This window comes from Gallus gallus, chromosome 3 (genome assembly GCF_016699485.2).
Source record: "Gallus gallus isolate bGalGal1 chromosome 3, bGalGal1.mat.broiler.GRCg7b, whole genome shotgun sequence".
NCBI lineage: Eukaryota > Metazoa > Chordata > Aves > Galliformes > Phasianidae > Gallus > Gallus gallus.
The window spans coordinates 97024220-97036389 of NC_052534.1; the positions used below are offsets into that span (position 1 = coordinate 97024220).

At 37.8% G+C, this 12170-nt stretch overlaps 1 protein-coding gene across 4 annotated transcripts in view; it reads left to right on the forward strand.

Moving 5' to 3' along the window:
• GREB1 (growth regulating estrogen receptor binding 1) overlaps positions 1 to 12170 on the forward strand; it is an 86340-nt gene that overhangs the window by 27747 nt on the left and 46423 nt on the right. For 3 of the 4 annotated variants that reach the window (XM_004935766.5, XM_040698125.2, XM_046939478.1), the window contains exons 2-4: positions 4652 to 4808; positions 8052 to 8171; positions 8905 to 9081. In XM_004935766.5, coding sequence (XP_004935823.2) covers positions 4652 to 4808; positions 8052 to 8171; positions 8905 to 9081 — 454 coding nt within the window. Of the gene's footprint in view, positions 1 to 4651; positions 4809 to 6003; positions 6394 to 8051; positions 8172 to 8904; positions 9082 to 12170 lie in introns of those variants that run through there. The other variant, XM_040698123.1, reaches the window with a different exon arrangement.

The following is a 12170-nucleotide window of genomic DNA, read 5'->3' on the forward strand; positions in this document are numbered from 1 at the left end:
GGACTGGACTGATGATCTCTAGGGGTTCCTTTGAAGCCCTGTGACTCTTGAAAACTTGGGATACAAACATTTTTAATTTCCTTCACACCTCTCAACTACAGTGATTAGCAATGGCTTCCTAATTTTACACTTGGATCCCTTGACTACATTTTAAAACCTTCTTGGCACAGCTTGCACAGATTTGCTTTTTCTGTTTTTGATAAAGCCAAAGGTTCTCGTAGCAGTCTTATTTCAATAGCAGTTGTATAAAGCCTTGGATTAATTTCTTTTCTCTGATACCTATGTTTTTCCTTAGGATACTTCCAGAGATCTCTTCCAATGAAACTGTTCTTTGATTCTGTGACACTCATCCTGTCCAAGGTGTAGGATAAATTCTGTCTGGATCTGCTATGCTAGATCTTCAGTCTTTACAAAACATTAATACACTTTTACTATAGACAACTACATCTGATAAGTCACCAGTACGTTACAATCTTCCTTTCAGCAGTCAAAAGATCTCTCTCCAAGCACCTCCATTCTAGGTTGGAGATGGCATATCCTCCTTCTGCTGGTCACTGCTCTGTGTATGACCAGTCGCTGTCATGGCTCTCATGGTAGGTGTTGTCCTTGTAGCTGAACAGGCATTTTATAAAATTGCATCAGCTGGAGTACAGGGCCATAGCAGAACAGGGCAGGTGATGGCCTTTGTCTTCAGAACCTGACGATTTCAATTGCAGTTGAACCTGAAGATGAGTATGTAACCAACAGGCAAAACTATTAACTCTGAATCATATTCTGTATTTCCTAGTTAAGTAATTGCTGTTTACCACAGGAGTCCTGACAGTTCCTTGTTTGGAACTAGAGAGCTTTTCTCTTACAACTAACATAGTTCTACTTTTTACTTTCCCCATATACTTTGTTTATTAGGCTGAATGCTCAATAAATCTTTCTGACCAGTTAGCTGTGACATGTAGATCTTCATGCCCTGGACTATGCTATCAGAGAACTGAGAGCCAAAGCTAAAGCCAAATAACTAGGAAGCCCTGCCTTCCACTCCATGACAAACAGATGTTTGCCCAGGACTCCTAACATCTTCAGACTAATATACTTCACAGGCATTTTCAGATGCCTGTCATCAATCTTTGGCAGCATTTATCTGTGGGTTTCTAATACATTGTCCTGACCCACTTCAGCTGTATCTGCAATTGTTTCTTAGGCATCTGTGTTCCTTTCATTATTCTTTTTGTTGTGGTTGTAAGCAGCTCTCCCAGGTCCAGGTCTTCCTTCCTGTTTTTTTCCCCCCTTTGTATTGACTAGTATTTTTCTCTGCATGCTCTCCATGGAAACGGGCTGTGACAGTTACTTGCTCTTTGATTTATCAGTAGCTGGGGTCGAGGGCTACCCTTCTGTTGCCCTGTGATTTTTTTTTTTAATAGATCTGGTTGCCATCTATGTTCATGGCTTGGAATTTCACATGTATTTGAAACTTCAGCCTGCGCCACCCACTTGTATCCAAGAGAGGCATAAATCTGGGCTGGGAACGCTGAGCTCATTGAAGCAGGAAAATAGGACTCAAAGCCTTTGCTTCCTGGTGCCACAGAGTCAGCAGTTTACAATTCAGGTGCCACAGTCTCGGCAGCTTTAAAGAAAAGAGGCTGACAACCATCACAGGGCTTCTCCCCTGCTTGCTTCATGGAAGTCACCTCTCCCACAACTGAGAGAATTACTGGGGCTCTGAATGGCACGGGCTGATGTTGACAAATCTCATGCAGTGGATGATTTCTGGTTCCAGTAGTGTGTGCTTGATGTAAAATGTCTCTAAAATATTGCCCGTGTCTTCTGAAGTGTATTCCTGAATTTATGACTGTGTCTGACAGTTTGACAGCCCACAGGTACGCAAGAGCTTGCATGTACAAATCCAAAAAGTTTCTGTTTTGCTGTACAAACCCATCAGTGTTATTAAATTGGAGCTATAGTGGAAGAAAAACCGTGACTGTGTTGCAAAGGATGCCAGGGTCTGTACCTTGTATAAATAGTGTAACTGCACTGTTAGGTCACACCAGACTTATCATCTAGTGATGCTAATTTCTGGCATCCTCAGCATTAGAGATAGGGTTTCTGATGTGTCCACTAGTGGGCTGTATATAACAAGTATGCAAGGTGCCAGTAAATGTGGCATCTGTTGTTGTTCCTAATAAACACTACAGAATAACAGCTGTCTGTACCAATAAGAGAGAGTTTATATACTGAAAGACTGCAGTATTTTGTCATCCATCACTAGTAGATACAAATAGTGTCAATAAGCAAGTCAGCCTTCACACTTCATTGCTTAAAGCAGTTCTGCGTGTGTACTTATGTGCATTCAATGCTTTTGGGTCATCTGAAAATATTGTGTCTCCCTCTAGATTAATTTTAAATCTTCCTATTTTTCATGTGCCCTATGGAAGATTTTCAAGAAGTAAATGAATAAGTTTGGAAATCAGGTAGACCAATTTTCTTTGGTCATGCTGAGAATGGGTAAAATCCAGCCCCTTTTAAGGCAAGCCTCTGCAACTGCTGTCAAACTTCTGGATATTATCTGAGGGCTGTATCAGGAATTATTAAGTACAGAAAATCTTTTGGATGTTATCCAGTCTTTTTCTTGCTGTGTCTTTGCCTCGAAATACAGCAATCTATGTAAAAAAAAAGTGTGTGCAGTGCCCGGTAGCTGAGTGGTACTTCCAATACAGAAGGTATGACATTGAATACAACCATGTTGAGTGCTTTTTCCTTCATTTTTATTTCTCTTTGGTCTAGCATTTTGAGACTGTGCAGAACCATACAGTTCCTGGCACTGAAAATGTGGAGATGGGTCCCTGGCCACCAGATGCCTCCAAACTAACGAGAGAAAATATTATTCATAACATGGGGAGAGATTTTAAAAAGAATGGCATATCTGCTAGGTATCTTGATAACTATTTGCCTTTATTGCACTGATGTTGGCATATAAAGCTTGAACCATGGGTTAAAATTAGGACTAGAATTAGTGAGTTTGTTTAGCAATAGCATTTGAACTCTAAAATGAATTATACCAACTGTGGGTTTTGTGCATACGCCTCTGATACATCCTTTTAGGGACAATACTGAAGACAGGATTTCCTCATCATCATCAGCTGGGTTTGATCTAGGTGAAGCAGTAATTAAAACTTGAAATGAGAAGAGCCAGAGGGAATTGCCCGCTGCTTCTATTGGGAGAGAGGATGCATCCTCACTTCCACATTAGCTCTGAACATAGCTAACATGCTTTATCTTATTATTTTTTTAACCCTTCAGTGAATGGATTCATCAGTTCTACACACTGAAATTTTTTTAATTTGTGTTTAATTTTGTGTACATTCACCTATGTTTTCAGTCATGCCTACTTCCTTTCCTGATCATGTCTGTAAACACCGCATGCACTATTATATAATTATCATTGAGCTTCTGTTAATGCTGTATATAGCATGTAGTTAAATATATGGTACTAAAATGGTACCAAAAAGTATACAGAGCTATGGTTTTATATGCCTATAAGGTTTGTAAATCCATACGAATATATCCAAATGGTCAAATTTGCATGGTGTTTCTTTCAGATTTGTATGTTGCTTTTTTTCCTGAGAAGATTCGTATGTGATTTCCAAGTAGCTTTCCTTTTGCTCGGCTGATTCCTGCAGGATGCTTCCCAACAGGCTCATTTTCCAGGCAGAACCCAGCACCAAGGAGGGGCCGTTCAGTGTTTTGGAATTACTGCCACAAACAGGAAACGTTTCATGCTTTCTATTCACAGTGATGTGAGGAGGGAAAGGACATGGGGCCCAGGGCAGGAGCTACTTTGTAATAGAAAAAGAAAGCTGACATGGCTTTTGGCTATACCAGGTCATTGTATTTGCGGGAAAGCAGCCGGTGGTAAAGGACGTGGGAAGGAAATGCTGAGATATTCAGCTGGAATAAGCTGGCTTCTCACCGACCGTCTGAGTGAATTACGCTGTTTCACAAACAGTAAGATCCTAATAATGAAATGCAGAATCAACTAGATAATGGATCTGTCTTTACAAAATGTCTTTACAAAAAATACACTTGTTGTCATGGAAAAATATCGCTTAAGGTGAGAAGAAAAAGCCATCATCTTCTACAACACATTACAGCAGTGCTGTTTTTCCTAAGTCAGACCTCTAAACTGTATGTTGACCTACCTTGGCTGTGAGTTTTCAGCCATGATTGGGCCATGAAAAGGTAACTACACCAAACCGTGCTATTGCCCAAATCCCTTGCAATTTATTCTGCTCAAATCATACAAAACAGGCTGTTTTACACGTGAGATTGTTGACTACTGAAAATGCATCTCCTCAATTGCTATACAAACCATAGAATTACTAGACTCAGATTTCTAGCCACGTCTTCAAGAAGGTGTCAAAGCTTTTCTCCTGAATTTCAGAAAGCTGTTACTTGTAGATAACTTCCTGTAATTTACCAGCAGGATCAGCTCAGCCACTGCTGCAGTCAATGTTCCTTTCCTATGCCTTTCTCTGCGGACAATGGGATTTTCTCTTTCATGAGAAATGTTGCAGTCTGACATGAATGTGCAATCACTGAGTTCTAACTACTAAAACTGAAATCTGTTTTCTTTTTTCTCCTTGTCTTTTTGTTTGAGAAGATGGGAAATTCTTATGCTGGACAGCTCAAGACAACAAGGTTTGAAGAAGTGTTGCATAATTCTATCGAGGCCTCTCTCCGCTCAAACAACTTAGTTCCCAGGCCGATCTTCTCTCAGTTGTATTTGGAAGCTGAACAGCAGCTGTCATCGCTGGAAGGTAGGAATTAGTGAACTTTATATTTCTGCTCCAACACAGTTCTGCTGTTTGCTCTCCTAGGGGTTGGCGCAAACATTTAAAATAGGAATGCAGAAAAGCTGTAGTATTCAGAGGTTTTCTTTGGATATATTACGATCTAAATACATGTATAAATATTTATATTAGAATTCAATTAAAATGCAAATGCATTGTCTTTTATTTTGGCAAAATTAAGTTATCTGCTTGCTCAGATTTATATGCATGTATAAACTGAAGATTTGGAGAAATCTTTGGTGATTTAGAACATAGGTCTGTTATCCTATAATTTATCATATGCTGCTGGAATTTATACAGTAAATGAAGGTTAAAAAATGACAGATTTTTGAATGAGATACAGTTGTAATGTTTGTTGTGAATAATAAGGTACAGAAAGTTGCAGCTGATTATTAAGGATGTTTATATCTACTTTTGGCATGATACTTTTAGTTATTCTGTTGTAAAGGTAAAAACATAGGATATAAATGCTGGTAAATCTTGTTCAAGTTGTTATACAGCACACAGGACTTTCTCTGTTTGTTTAGAGAAGATCATTTTCTAAGTTCCATTTGCTCAGTTGTTTTTTCATAGAAATAATATAATTTAGATGAACTGTAGCTCTGACAAGCAAACTCATAATACAACTCGGTGCTTTGATATCCTCCAATACACATAGTTCAGTGCTGCTGCAAGGTTATATTTAATATTTAACTGTTTCTGCCACCAGGCTGGTGTTTCATTTCTTCTGAACAGATCTGCTTATGCTGTTTTACCTTGCTAAGGACAGCTTAGAGATATGCAGTGCAGAATGCATAACAGTTCATGATCCGCAGTAATGTAAAAGGAAAGAAAAAAAAACCACAGCAACCCAAGAAATAGTAATGGAAAGAAGTATTTTGCATGGATTAAACTTTTTACTGCTACCTTACTGTAGCTGCTGAGGAAATTTCCCTTGCAGAAATAAGTCTGCTCACCATTTACACATCATTAATCATTTTATTTTTTTATTGCTCGCATAGGGCATACGAATGAATGTACCTTCATTGTTTAAATATTTATGCTGCTTTGTCTCTACACAAAGTGATTCTTCTATTAAATACTTCTATGAGGATTTAATATTTTTTTCCATGCCAACAGCGATGTCACAAAATTGATTATGATATCACCTGGGAATGATGCTACAGGAGCAGATAAATTGTCGAGGAACAAAAGTGCTATTTCACACTACTGTAGCTTCTTTCATTCAAGGCTTTCAACAAGGAACTTTTTACACCAAGAGAGGCTGATTCTGTTTTCTTAGCAGTTAATGGCAACAGAATTGAACTGTAATTAATCCCACAACAGCCTGGTGGAGAACATTAATTTCATGGAAGTTTCAGAACAAGGGAACTCTGATGGGATCTGACATACAGTTTTGCCAAGGTTGTTCATTAGGTGGGAGAGGTCTATGTTCTGGCATCCTATACTCCAACCTCACAATGAGTGGAAATGTCCACTCCTAGCTACATGAATCCCTGTACTCTGAGACCCAGGAGGCATCTGAAACAGAAAGCCATCCTCAGGATTCTGTGTAAGCTCCTGTCCACCCATCTTGTTATGCTTTCTTGCCCCCAACATTGTCTTGTTTGTATGTTTGGACTGTTCTTGGCCATAACTTACTGCTTACTAGTCCTCAGTACAGCTGGTTTTCCTATGGTGGAACAGGCGTGGTATAAATAATTTAGACAAGGTAATGTAGTCAAGGTCAGTGCCAGAGACAAGTTAAACAAGTTGGACACTTCTCACCTGGACAGTTCATTTTTTGCAAAGAACTCACAACCAATTATTTTCCAGTGACTACAGTTTTTGGGTCACTACATTTACATTTGAAAAAAATACCAAGCATACTTATTGTAAGTGTATGCCTTTGTGGTCACTTACGCAAGCACAAGTGCCAATAAAATTATTTGAAGCTATGTAAATTGAAAGTGCCATGTTTACATAAGTTGGTTTAGATACAACATCAAATCTCCTTGGCTCCAGTAGTAGGACGTTTCATTCTATTTCTTTTCTGTCTTTTTATTACTGATGCATATAGACATTAGTCAAGGTTAAGTCATAACACATAACTTATCCCTGTCCTAAATACTAGAGACAAAGAGCTTCACTTTTCTCTTTGTTCACTTTCAGCATTTTTATCTTTGGACTATGCCCTTAAACAGAAGTGTTTAGCCTTCTGCCCTTATCTGTGTTCACCAATGCTCGGGCTTGATGTTTAAATACTTAAAACATGTATTTCAAATTCTTTCTCTGTAATACACATGAAGAATAAGCAGGTTAATTCTATTAGCAAGCAATCCATAATTAAAAATACTAACTCAAGGAACCAGAACACTGGAAAAGTGGTATGCAGCAGAGGGTCTGAAGGTAAAACACGTGAAAGCATCTAAAATAAAAGCCTAAGTGATATATTCTTTTCCTCAGCATTCAAAATTGCCTGTTAGAATGGCATAGTCCATGTGCAGATCTCTGTGCATTGTCTTCCAGACATCTGCCATTCCTTGACGTTGTGCAGAGAGCAGCAGTGTTTTACTCAGAGCTCCGGGTTCTGGTAGGAAATGGACTGCACGAGAGTCAGGTTTTCTTGCTGTGATATCAGCTGTGGTTCAACCTAGTTTCAAGTGGGAACTGTTTCTTCAGTCTACAGTACCAAGGACATAATCAGCACCTCACTGATAAAAACCTGTACTTGGACTGCAGCCAGGGTGTTCTAAAGTAATGAATTTGCATTTGTTTTGGCTGTTAATATTATAAATAAAGGATACAGTTATACCACTGTGATCAACAAGAGTTCTAACCATGAATTAGACCTCCAAACTCATGAGGTTCTTTTAAAAATAGAGATCATTTTTTTAATAATTAATAGAGGCTTTTTTTTATTTGCCACTTGGCTTTTTACTTCCTCAGGTGCACTTGTGTCATGCTTTTGGGTTTGTTTGTTTGTTTGTTTTGAGGCAAAAGCTATTTCTTTTTTTTAATCAAAGACATCCTGTTGTAAGCATAAGACTGCAAGTTGGAACTTCACGGAAAGAGCAAATAGCTTTAGAGCTGACGATGTTAAAGTCATTGTCAAGAGAAGAGAATCCAGTTTTCTGTAATACTTTCTGTAACTGGGTCACCTTGTTCATTCGATGATTTGTTGCCAGCATTTTCTATTTTCTAAGACATTTATGCTATCACACTTTGTAGCAGGCAGCAGAGCAGATAATGAGGAAGAGGAAGAAGAGGAGGAAGAAGAAGGCTCAGAGTCAAGTAGTCCTGTTTCTTACCAGATGAAACCTCCCCCGGAAGGATGTTGCACTACTGATGGTAAGAAATGCACTAAACATGCAATCAGAAGGCATTTTGACCTGCTGAAATAGGTATAACTGTAGTCTTTCCCTATAACTCGTCAGAACAAAATCATTTTTATGTTATGGAAATCCTAAACATTCCACTGTTCATTATCTGTTAGACAAAGCTGGACAGTTCTTGGCTGGTTTTGCATTTTGTGAGGTCTTTACCAAATGTGGCAGATTACTGTTTGTGCTAGAACACCCGGCATAAGGACAGAACAAGGCAGGGTTGAGTTCACAGGCATAACAATCATTATCATCAGTTTTTACTATTTGAAGCACACATAATTCAATGTTGCTGTAAGAATTATTCAAACAACAACAACAACAAAAACCACAGACAAAAACAGGAAAGCCAGTGAAATTCACTAGATACTTAGATCTATTATCTGCATTTTTGAAGATCTGACTGTAGTTACAATGACATTAGTAAGTAGCCCATAAATATCTGTGATGTTGCGCAACATTTTCATACGAAAGTTCACTGTGGATTTTCAAATTTGAGTTTGTTTATTGTACTGATGTTATTTGTTTATGGTGACCAAAAGGCAGGGAAAAAAAGCTATCTCTTAGTTTGTTCTTGACCTCACAGGATACCACTTTGCTTTTCACTAAAACTAATGGAAGATCTTTAACAAAGGCAATTACTTGTAAAAAAGAGAGAAGTCTTCTCAACTTAAAATGCATTGAATTGATTTTTTTTCTAGGTTTCTGCCAGGCTGGTAAAGATTTGAGGCTGGTTTCGATTTCCAATGAACATATTGATGTACCATCAGGGTTCTTACTTGTTGGCGCCAAGTCACCAAATTTACCTGATCACCTCTTAGTGTGTGCTGTGGATAAAAGATTCCTTCCAGATGATAATGGGCGCAATGCCCTGTTGGGTAAGTGTTTGTGGTCACAGTAAGTGAACGCTTCTGTGGTCTACAGTTATAGCTAGTCTTTTTTTTTTTTTTTTTGCAGAGTGCGTTCAGCAGATGTTGTTTCTGTTGTGTTTGTACAGTAACTCTTGTTGGTGATGCACAACAAGATAACAACTCAGAGCTGGCTATGTTTACTTTGGAAAGATACAGAGTAAGCCAATTCATCAGAAATTCTTCATCATCTTCTGTTCATTAGCCCAAGAATTAAGTCATTGTCTGGTCTGTTTATGACCTAGTTGCTGGAGCTACACATCTGGTAACTGGAGTTGTACTGCTCCCTGTTTTAGCTTTCCAAATACTAACATAGCTGGACAGAGTGTAGATCTGTCAAAGTGAACCTTTCTGGCTACAAGATACATGTAAACAGTTTGACCATAGTTTGTACTGTGAAGAATTAACATAGAATCATAGGCTTGGATTGGAAGGGATCTCAAAGATCATATGGTTTCAAACCCCCCACTTGTGGATAGGATTGCCAACCACTAAATCAAGCACTGGATCAGGTTGCCCAGAGCCTCATCCATTATGACCATTTTCATCCATTCTTTTGGGGGCAGGGATCGTATTCTCCACTATATTTAAACAATAGCACGAATTCTGGGTCCTAGCCTATGTTGAAATTTTTCCTTAATGTGTAATCAAGTAATACTGTTTGAGTTCAGTCTTACAATGCATATTATTTTAAGAAAGCAAATTGTGCGGAGTACTTAAAATTTTTCCTGCTTTTTGCCAATTTAAGTGTCCAATTTCTGACATAAATAGAGTCTTTCTGTTTTCTTGTAGCCATTATGATTGCCATTATCCTCATCCAAATCAATACAATCAGGGGCATTCCACAATCATGTGAATTAATGAACTAAATATTGAAGTTAGTGAAGTGGAATAGTTTATATACTGGGGCAAAAAGTATGTAACATAGAGGGAGAGCTCTTATTGTAGCCAGACATTCTTGGGTAATTATGTATTATTTTCTTCAAAAAATGCCACGTCATTTATCTGTGTACCAGTCTGAGCTTTGGATAGCAGAAAGAAACTATTTGTCATTGTGCCCTTTAACCATTTTCTTTCACAAACACTGAGGGATATGACGTGAACTCAGTTGTTATCTCAGTTTGAGCCACTCTTCAAGGCATTTGGGATGACAGCATAGTGTGAAGGTGGATAATGTCATTCTGTGTACAGTAATTTCTTTCCTCATGTGATCTTGCAGAGTTGGATTGGTCACAGTAGATTTGACTAGTGATTGTAAAAGAGTTAGAAGGACTATAAATTACCCACGTGTTGTCATTTTAAAGATAAAGACAGGAATGTTGTACCACTCCAATCACTCAGTGCTAGCACTCTTAACAGCTTAAGTTCCTCAGGCTGTTAGTGGAGAGGAAGTAGTGTACTTGTTAATTGCATGCTAAACAAGAACAGAAAAAGGCAACGGGGGCATAACTGAGAGGTTTTTATACTACTTGCATCCTCAGCTTTCTTAATTAATACTGTTTTCTTCTAAACAACTTGGATGCTCATTTTTGGCTGTTCTACATTTAAATTCTAGTGAATCATGTTCTTTTGCAAAAAAAGAAAAAGTGATAATTTAGGATAAGTTTTGTGTATTCTATAACAAGATTAAATGTGAAAGGATTTGCATTTGGACCTTTAAGATACAAAATCTTCATCTATAAGTTGAAAAAAAAAAAAGTTTCCTGATGAAAAAATATGATAGATCTCATTGACATGGGGATGGAATACTATTGGCAGAATAGACCATATAGTAAGTAGAAATGATTTTTTAATTCTGGTTTTCATACACTGATGCAAGTCAGATCTAGGTAACTAAGATTAGAAGCAGACATCAGTAGTCACAGTTTCAGATGTAGTAAGTTAAAGGAGAGAACCACTCGTTTTAAATTCTCTGCTTATTAGGATAACACAGTTACTGTCTTGCGCTAAATTTAAGATAAAAACTTTTCGTAGACTCCATGAGGCATAGGAGCTCTTCTTGATACTTTTATTTTTAAAGATAGAGCAGAAGGATTATTTTTATATTCTGAATTTAAACCATGCTGCCCTCAAAGATCTTGGCCTTTCAGAACAACACAAAGTAATTCCTGAAGCTTTTCTGAATTGAATTCATTTTGAATTGAAATTAGATATCTTTGTGAGTCAGAGTATGTCCCACACTTTTGCTAAGGTTTATTGGTGATTCTGGCACATCACTTTTAACCCTTTAACCATATTATTTAAAAAAAAAATCCTTTTTTTTTTTTTTTTCCCTGTCAAGATATTGTGTTTTTGTAGAGAAGTTACTGCTGACTACTGTAGGATTCCTTTTTTCCCAAAATAATTTCTTTGTATGGAACATACAAAAATTCCAGGAGAAAACAAAACATCTCAGGAGTTCTTGACCAGGTTTTGACTTATGGCCTTGTTCCCATGAGGGGCTGCTGATATTGTGCCAATTTATTGATTTTGCTAATGAGTTGCTCCACCATCTAGGAACATGTGCTCGTAATATGAAAGTTGTCCCTGTTGAAAAGCAAGGGTGTTTTGTTTTCTTGTTTTTACAATGGATGGTTTATTACATGGAAAACTTTTTTTAAGCATAGAGTTCTCTGTATTTGAGGAGCCTGTGAATGTATTGTGTATATCTCCACTAATCAAGTTAGATCCCAAGTTATGCTGCTCTGCAAAACAAATTCAAATTTTGGCTCTAGAAAACTGTTCCTTTTTGTTTTGTAGCCTGAAGGAATTCTTGACTGGAAGAAGAGCTGCAATAGTGTGATATTTATTGTTTCTTAGTAAGTGCAGCTAATATGCATCACCCCCAAAGGTTTTTCTCTTTTTCATTTTTTCCCTCCAGTTCTTACTCATAAGGAGGGTCTCTCATGACAAACAAAGCAGCTATTCACTCATCATTTTCCTTCCCAAAAGACCTAACAGCTGCCCACTTTCCTAGCAGGGAATAAGAAATCCCTTTTTTTTTTTTTTTTTTTTTCTCCAGTGGGTCCCTGAGGTCAGGACAACAGAGGAAAAGATTAGTTTGCTTGCATTGTAGACTA